The 9,621-nt window shown below is 42.8% G+C and overlaps 1 protein-coding gene across 1 annotated transcript in view; it reads left to right on the top strand.

Moving 5' to 3' along the window:
* The first annotated feature begins 203 nt into the window (after positions 1–203).
* setbp1 (SET binding protein 1) overlaps positions 204–9,621 on the top strand; it is a 44,772-nt gene continuing 35,354 nt past the window's right edge. The window contains exons 1-2 of the mRNA XM_076270600.1: positions 204–807; positions 7,331–8,004. Coding sequence (XP_076126715.1) covers positions 7,510–8,004 — 495 coding nt within the window. The 5' untranslated portion in view covers positions 204–807; positions 7,331–7,509. The remainder of the gene's footprint in view (positions 808–7,330; positions 8,005–9,621) is intronic.

Here is a 9,621-nt window from a genome sequence, read left to right as displayed (position 1 = left end):
ATAATTAATTGTCATGATGAAATAGCCTAATAGGGTACAGAAACACTCGTTATAAGTGGTCGTCTTTCCAAGGAGAAGTTGTGTAGGCTTTGCATGGTGCGCCTCCACTGACAGGTAGAGGCGACATTGAGCACAGTGCCTGTGCTTGAAGCAGCGTCCAGTGCATGTTACTGTGAGATCATTATCAAAAACTGCTGCGGGACTGGCGAGAGAAGGAGTGTAAAGGACTTAAGAGAAAACATCCCGAACTCTGACTGACCAAAACGAGGAAAGAAGCTACTTAGAGAAATCACTTTTACAACATCTTTACGTCTATTGACGATTCGGAAGCGTCACGGTGGGACTTTGGATACTAAAGGATACTAACACCGTTTCTCTCCGGGTTTGTTTTCACTGCAGTGAAGCAGTTTCATCCACCCCCAAGTCTATGATTTGAGAGGGAAGCTATGCAGGTCCCTGACCAGCAACACGGCAGGGCTTTTTGCACCCTGGCTTGATAAATTGCATAGTTCATCAGTGAGTGATTGCGCATTTCGTTCAACACAGTGGACCTTGGAACGTTTAATTTCCGCTAACTTGTCGATTTGATCATTTGACCGTTTCTAAATTTTGTCTATTTTGAGCACTCAGTTGACGCCATTTTACTGTTTTAACGCCGTTTTGAAGCCGCGTCCAGTTTGACAGATTGCATAAGGCTATGTCATTTCAAGTGGAAATGATATAATAGCTTCCTGACTGGATGGATTTAAAATGATACATTGAAACTACCAACCGAACGCCTTGCTTGAACACAACGATCGGACATGGGTAAGTTTTCTCCCCATATATATGCTCTTGGATTCAAGATTCACGAGCGGTAGGCTACTGTATTCTTGTAACAAGCGATTCATTAGGCAAATCGCCTAAGTGTATTGCATCTTTAGCGACATGAAATGTATTCATAATTAGATGTGACTGACCTGTGCCGTAATGGAAAAACTGTAGGCTACTCTACAAAAAGCTGTTACAAACTGGAAATGGCTTATTAAATCAGTTTGATGTAGCCTTACAGGGTTTTGCAAAGCAAAGTGAAAAAATCAGTGCATCTGCTATGTCCATGATCTTCGGTGAATAGTTATGTTAAAAATTGCATGCAAAAGAAGGGCTCAATTTGCGAGTAGCTTAATTGCCCATGTGAAGAGGTAGCAGCATTTTTAGGCTAACGTGCATTTCTTCATAGTGTTTTTAGAGAGGTCTAATGCTTTGCTTTCTATTTAGGAGCTAATAGATTTTCTCATGTATTTTCAAATGTTTCCATAGAGTTTGGTCGACCAAATAAGGTTCCTACTCAGTTTCCCGCTATTTTAATTAACCAAGCATGCTGATATAGCCTAAGAGCATGATATGTGTGCAGGCCGGTATTTGGCAAAATAATGTATTTAGTCTACTTGCAACCGAGACCAGCAAATATTGACTGGAGTTATTGGTTAGAATAAGTGATATCTTCACTTAGCATAAGCTATTTCATATAGTTCACTGTTCCATGGTGCTGTCACACAGTGTAGTTCTGATGTTTCTGCAGCCTATAGGTAGGCCTACATGCTGCTGTTATCATTGCCCGTCAGGTAGCCTACTCAAGCATGACTTGTCATGTGGTAACCCTGAAAGGTCTTGTAGCATTGCTGGGGATGCTGATAAATGGCATGGGATGCTTTTAGTTGGTAAGTCTGATCCTCTGAGATATAACTTAATACATAAGTTTACATTTGATGAGAACTTTGTCCTGTGTGTAGTCATCCAGAGAAGAAGTTGTGTCAGGAGGCTGGTTACCATGCACATTGTGGCAGGCGTGCTGGAGAGGAAGCGGTGTTTCTGAAGGTGTTATCTCAGTTGGGACCACCACAATGGCAGGTGACGTGACCTTCAAGGCACAAATGAAACACCCAGTTTCTTTTTGACACAAACCATTCCGCTCGTTCTCAGCCACTAACATATAAGCATCACAACTCAATAACTTACTGCAGAGAAGGGGTAGGCTGTGACTGTGAGAAGAAGAAAAAAAATCTGCCTTGCGTGGAGTCACTCAGTGTCAGTTTGAGTAGGCTACGCCACAAACAACTGTCTGGGGGCTCAGCGTGTCCTGCAACGACTCAGATGAACTGGTGAGGTTTTTGCAAATGCCTTTATGAATGACAGAGCTTGTAAATAGCTTGCAAGAATTGGCCATTTAGTGGTCAAGTTACCAGCTCCTCCCTCCATTTGATTAATCGGATACGTCTATTATAGGGCCTTTAAAAGCCAGCATCAGTGTTGCTCTTCTTGAAACTGCAACATCAGAATTATGTAAATTTCAGGTATAGCTCCCTTAGGACATATATCTGTGTATATGAAGTAGCCACAAAAGCCAGTCAAAAGCTTAGTTGAGCAGTGGAGATCATACACAGAGATTAAACCAGAGGATGTTAACTCTTAAACCCCATTGTCATAGCCAAACCTAACATGGTAGTCCTCATGTTGGGATTGCAATACCCTCTGAACCGGAGGTTAAACCATAGACAATCTGTTCACAGTTGTATTTGTGACCCCTTCACACATTATGTCCATTGAAGTTAAATGGGCATGTGCCCATCCATCCAGACTTAATATAAAGTTTTTTCACTTTTCAAGTCTTTGAATATGACAAATTAATTGCTGCCCACTCCAATGGTGTCCACCCAAAGCTTGCATAGCACCCTTGCCTCCTCTCAAGTGCCAGTGCACCACTTGCCTTGTGTTGAAGAACTATCTATCACATCTCTACTACTTCAGAGGGTTTTCCTCCTAGCTCTACAGTAACATCCAAGTCACTCTCTGCCAAGTTCGTTTGTTTATGTGTTTTTTCGCTTGCTGCTTGCATTCATGCGAAAAGTCATATTGGAGCAACACAGTTTTTTATGTGAGTTTTCACATGGGTGTTGTGTGTTAATGAGCAGACCTTAAGAGGATTTGCTAATTGGCTATTTTTGAAATTGGCAGAACATGGGAGAAATGTCTTAAACATACACCTCATATAAAATAATTCATTGTCGGGCGCAGTACAAAAAGGAAGGAAAACTTGGAACTTTACATAGCAATTAGCACAAAAAAGTTGCCGATTTGTTTTCACAAAGAACTTCTCATTAGCACAGGCTTGGTCTTTGCTTTATTTCACAAACCCAGCTCATTCCTCTCAGACTCTAAAAAGGGTTGCGCCCAATAGTTTTTGAGCGGTTGTCGACAATTGTTTTTTTTTTCTTGGACCTGGACATGGCTAGTTTCAGTGGACGTCAGCCAAACCATGACAGGAGACGAGGGAAAGCGAAGCGATATCCAAGGACAAATCTAATTGTTGGCAGCCATTTCTAGCTGGATATCTAAACAAGAACACCTTTTGGCAGTGTATGGTTGGAGGAAGGCAACCTCTTCCTTTCTTTCATTCTTTCCTTCTTTCTTTCAAGTTGTCTTTCTTTCATCCTGTCTTTGTGTCTATCTTTTTCTTCTTCAAGTTCAGTATATTGGTTTTACATTACACCATAAGTGTAGGATGTTATTCATAATTCTAGGAAAGCAAAAAAAGCACATCGAAAGCTTGATGTAATTCATTGGAAGTCAATAGGAAGACAATTGTTTTGGAGAATTAGTTAGCCACATCAGTAAGTACAGTTCAGTGGAAAACATGTTAATAAAACTGGATTATATTACTTTATTTGCAGACTTATAAGTCCATGCAGTTAGAGCAAATGGCGTCAGACAAATATCACAAAAGTGAGACTGACTCTGATTTATTCCATTTCTTATATTTTTTTCTGGTTGTGTAGCCACTGTACCCAGCTTGAAATAGCATTTTTGGATATCATGGCTCCACAATTGTCCACATAGCTTCTGAGGTCAGGCTTGAGCAAATGTGGCCAAAGTGATGAATTGACTTGCTCGTGGAGGACTTCCAAGCATTTGTGTCTCTCCTACCAGAGAGCTGTCAAGCCTGCCACTCCAGAGGAGCCGATTACTGGTGCAAGGGGACAAAATCACTTCCCCCTCTACCCAGGGGGTGTGATGTGACTGCATCAAGCTCATTATTCTGGCCGTAGCCTTGTTGTCGAAAGTTCTCGTGTGAATGGTTTTGAATGCGCCTGTTGGCCTTTATCCGACAAGCATTACTGTGCTTTCAGTGTGGGCGTTTTTTTCTCTCTCTTCTGAAGAGATGAATTATATGTAACGAGACAACCACAAATTATACTATGCTGGGCATTGGAAAACAGATTTCCATTGAGCCCTTTTCTCTGTTGCCTTCTATAAACAGAATATTAACTTACATGATAGTGTTGTCATGGTATGCTCATTTTTGTGGCATAGCCTACAAATAAGTTATAATGAGCTACATGAACTGAATAGGATTTCAAAAATGTTATCATATAACGTGTTATAATTAATTATAGTGAATGAATACACTATATAATGTACTTAAACTCACAAAAATACATACATTATGCAACTACATATGCATATACATAGTCAACATTACTGTGTTATGGAATGTTACTATGTAATGCAGTGCTGTATTACACATTATACCCTACATTAAGTTACACATAAATCCATGGCAGTATGTTATATTGTGCCAGACTGTGCTGTGATATGCTGGGTGGTGTTGCTCTCCTAAATCTCTCGGTGTCTGCTGGCAGCCGGTGAATGTGTGACTGTTTGGCTGAGCTATTTGTGAGTCGACCTGAGGCCTCTCGCTTCATGGCCTTAAAAGGGCTCCATGACAGCACAAAATCCTTTTGCACGTGCTGTGTGTGTGATGCTCTTGCCCCAGATAAAGTGTTTGCTGCCAGCCAAGGCACCCAAATGCCTTTGTTTACCACCCCAAAAAAGACGATACTCTACGTAGGTGAAAACCACATTTAAGAGGCTGGCTGGCGATAGTTCTACAGTTGCCAATTGCCTCTGAAACAGAAAGAAAGAAAGAAAGAAAGAAAGAGAGAGACACCAAGAGGGGATCTAACCACATGCCAGCAACAGCAATACCATTTACAGTAAGCAGGCTGACTGATTGAGCGACACCAGGGAGGGGAGTCGTCTCTGGGAGCTCTCAGTCAATACACATCAATGCTGACATAATATGGCTGGCACTCGCCAGCCAGTAAGGAGGTTCCCCTTTCATGAAAGGAAACTGTTGCAACTCATGGAGGCCCCTGGACATTCTTCCCAACTGTTTTCTTTTTCCTGGAGTTGTGTGTGTGTGTATGTGTGTGTTTTTAACCTCTCAAGGGTCCTGCTTATTATTATTGCAAAGTTGTTATGGGCATAAAAGAGAATTCTAAAGGAGCATTAGATTTGATAGGGTGTCTCGGTAGAGATAGACACGTCTTCTTAAAAATGCCCAGCCTGAATCCAGGTTTGCGCTGTGAAAGACTGCGATGGCATCCATTATTTATGGCTGGTTTTACTGTGCTGGCGATCAAAGGAAATACCTCGCTTCATGTTGGACAGACCTTTTTAATCAATCCATTTTGTTATCTTATCACCGTTTACTGTGCTGATAATGTCATGTACCAGACACTGAGAATGTCCCTCTGCATGCGTGCCAGCAATGAACTTGTTAAGTGATCATTTTATGAGTAGGTAGCAAAAGACTCAGTGTTGAAGTGTTTGGCATAGATGAGGAGGTCTGCAGAGCATTCCCTGAAGTGTTGTGGAATGATGTTTATTTTTGTTGTGATGCATTAGGCCTATTTAACGGTGAATAGGCCACATAGTGGTCTGTGATGAGATCACTGAGGAATTGCAGGACTTTAAAGGATTTTTTCAAGCTTGAATCCCTGCTAATGGACGTTTCAAATCACCAGCTGGGAAGAATTCTCGGTAGTTTTACTGAACTGGTCTCTCTCGGAGTGGTGAAAGTGAGGATGTTTGCTTATTAGATGATTATACCCAATGACATCCTGAACACTAATGAAGCTGTACCACATCCTCCCTTTTCACATTCCCCTTGTCCTTTGGCCTGATCTTTGACACATTTGAATGGTAGTTCACATTGGAACGTGTCTGTGTTAGTTGTAAGGTACACTGCTGCGAAAATATTGGTGTTGGATTTAGTCATACGTATCTAGAACAGAGCGCACTAGAAGATAATAGTAATACTTGCGGACCCAAGTCCGCCTCTCGATTTCCAGATCTCCACTAAGCTTTATTTAGACAAACCCTCTGGCATTCTTTATCAAAACCATATGAACTAATGCGCAAAAGCCCTCAGCACACAATGTACCACATAAAATTCACCGCAGATTGGCCCAGCCGAGGTTTAAAAAATTGACTCGTCAGTTTTCAGCTGAATACTCAGATGGTGTCCATGTGAGATTTGAAGTCAGTGGCCAACAAGCAACAACAAGCATGCACGGGCGTAAACTATCTCCCCCATCATCTACCACTCGGTTAGAGGCCTGTTCATGCATGTGCGCTACACTTTCTTTGACGCACACTATCACAACATTTCATCGTAACACGGAGTGTGTACAACCAGGGTTCGATGACCTTAAAGTGTATGAAAATGGAGACTGTACATTTTCATTGAGGGCTGCAGATTTCCCTCTCTCTGGTCTCTGGAAAAAGAAAGGGAGAGAAAGAGGCTGGCAGAGGGAGAGAGAGAGAGAGAGAGAGAGAGAGAGAGAGAAACCCCATAGTGCTCAGTCCTGTCTCTTGATGCAGAACAGTTCACTCTGGAAGTGTTGCCATCCAGTGTAATTGGGCTTTTCCACAAGAGTAGCAGCAGACCAGGTTGCAGGTCTGCATGCTGTCTGGGAAGAGCCGGCTCTGACAGGGGCCGCTTGTTTTCACATGTTCGCACCATGAGCGTGATTACTCCTCTCACCATTAGAGTCTGAATTAACGAGGAATTGGGAGTCCACGTAGTGTGTGGTGAGGAGGACTGTGATGTGGCAGCCTGTGGTGGGCTTTAATACTTCAATTGAGAGCGTCCAGATAGTGCATGAAAAGACATGCATGACAGTCTGTTTTTGTCTGCCAGTGATTTTAAGCTTTAAACTTCAAGCATGGCAGTGTAATAAATGTCCCACTGTAATGAAAAGAATTGTGCCCAAAGAAGAACAAAAAAACAAGGATTACGTGTCTGAGGGGCGCAGAATAACTGATGTTCACTGTTATTGTGTGCTGTGCTAATTGCTAAGCCATTTATTTTTCTCAGTGAGGCTCTTTGGTTTTGGATGCCATGGGAGTTTGACTGTGTGCAGTGTAGACTTCTCTGCCCATTCTGACATGACAGCGGGGAGGTTCTTATTTGTGTTTTGTTTGTGTTTTTCTCTCCCCTATGCAGTTTCATCTTGGAAAATCTGTATCCTTGTGAGATCCATCAGATTCAGAGAGCAATAACACCCAACGGACTCCGCCATCGCCGCTATCGGAGAGGGTAGCCAGAGTAAGCAGGTGGGGCACCTGTTTTCCTGAGTTTGCTCCTGGTGTCCGATTCCCAAAAACACACGTTGGGGATCAGCAATGGAGCAGAGGGAACTGTCCCGGGCATCCCGACCAAAAGCGGGCAGTGAGGCCGAGTTCTTCCCGTCCGGGAGCACCATCAACCGGGCGACCCTGGCAGAGCTCACCGGCGGCAGCAGCCTGCTTCCCAGCCAGGCGAAGGGGCTCCTGCTGCCCGGGGAGCGAGGGGCAGCAGAGCACGAGGAGGACGAGGACCTGGGGTTGGGCCGGGACGTGGACGCCAGCTCGAACGCCGACAGTGAGAAGTGGACACAGCCAGACGGCATGGAGGAGCAGGAGTTCTCCATCAAAGAGGCCAGCTTCTCCGAGGGCAGCCTCAAGCTGAAGATCCAGACCACCAAGCGCGCCAAGAAGCCCCCCAAGAACCTGGAGAACTATATCTGCCCGCCGGAGATCCGCATCACCATCAAGCAGCCAGGGGAACACAAGACAGCCAAGCACGGAAAGAGCAGCAAGGCAGCCAAGGAGGAAGACAAAGTACCCCCAAAAAAGAAGGTAAGGACTTTTCCATTTACTCGTTGAGAAACACTTGACAAGCCGCAATGGGCATCAAAGCGATTCAGCTGTCAACCGCACAAGACGATCCATCTTGACTAGCTTGGAGATGTAGATGAAGATGTAGAGTAGCGTTACAGTGTTCTTGTCAATAAATCCTTCACTCAGCCCATGAAATATGCAGTTGGTGGTCAGATGGCATTTGAGTTTTGCTCTCTCTGACAGCTTGCTAGAAATACACCAGACAGGGCTTGGGAGTGCTGACACTAATTGAAAAAATGGATAGGGCGAGATAGCTAATCTACAGTGTAGACAGATTCAGTCTATAGATATGTGGCCTTTTTGTGTTTGATAAACAATTACATACGAGCGAAGAAAAGAAACATTCCTTATTCCCTTTGCAGTTTTCCTGATCTGTATCTCCCCCCATTGTTTCTAAGGCTTCATCATGACTAAAGTGTTTTTTTTTTTTTCTTGTGAAGAAGGGGGAAAAAAGTCTAAATTTGATTTGGAGTGGTGCCAAGCTGATAGAAATTCTGGGCGATGGCTGTTTTTGCTCCAGCTGTTCCCGCCATTCTGTGCAGCGGGTTGTGTGAAGCAGTCTTTTTCTGCCATTAACCTTCTGTGGCACTCAGCACCATAAATGAATAGGCACGCGCTCACTGAATCCTTGGTTTCCTCGAGATGGCAGCTTTTTGACTTTCAGTGTAATTATCTTGGTGAATGTTTTTTTTTTCGACTGTAAGCATGATTAAAAATCACAGATATAAATGAGAAATCAGAGAGGCATTAAGCTGGATCTGTCTCTCAAGGCAAAAAAAGAAAGTGTTGCTTTCAAACGTTTTTTTAATGTGCTGTGGCATCATCTGATCTTTCCTCTGTGTGTTGGTTGGCCAATACATTCATGCCTTATTTAAGGTTCAGCTCTAGCATAGTTGGTTTACCATAATAAGTTCTGGAACATACAGATCGTGTCTTCCCCATGAGATATAAAAAAAAAACTAATTGCATTCACCCTGTTTCAATTTGTTCACTAAAACTCACTTTAGGGAGCATATTTAGAGTATAAAGAAGTCAGCATACTCTTAATGTATTTTTCCAAAACAGAGATGTTGTGCATTTCTCATTTTATGTTCTGGCAAAAAGGAGATGGCAAGAAAAAGTATAGAAGCTTTTGGGAGAGAATGAAAGGAAAAGCTTTTGATACCACAGCCTGACCCTATAATTTAACATAATTAGGGAGAGTATGCTTGCTTACTGAATCGGAGGGAAGATGCCAGTCTCAGCATCTTTTAGCAAGAGCAAAAGAGCTTAAATTGATTCATTTCACCCTCGTAACATTCAGGAATTTTGTTGTTTGTCTCCTTGGAATACAAATCACCATATAACATGGACCCATCAAAGGACATATCTTATGAGATGAGTTCATGTTTGTAATTTTGCTCCAACAGAGTACATTGTTGTTCCCAAGTGTTGATGGCAAGGATACTTTTCGAAATTATAGTTAATCTAGAGCCTAACCCACTACTTGTCTACACAGACTGTTTAACTATTAATTAAGGTAAGCCTGTAGTATTTGCAACTTATTATATGTCACTTTGGAAAAGAGTGTCTGCT

This window comes from Alosa pseudoharengus, unplaced genomic scaffold (genome assembly GCF_046254945.1).
Source record: "Alosa pseudoharengus isolate Yale_2024_CS ecotype anadromous, Long Island Sound unplaced genomic scaffold, YU_APseudo_1.1 YU_APseudo_1.1_scf_6, whole genome shotgun sequence".
Taxonomy (NCBI): domain Eukaryota; kingdom Metazoa; phylum Chordata; class Actinopteri; order Clupeiformes; family Clupeidae; genus Alosa; species Alosa pseudoharengus.
This window is presented reverse-complemented; position numbering and strand designations above follow the sequence as displayed.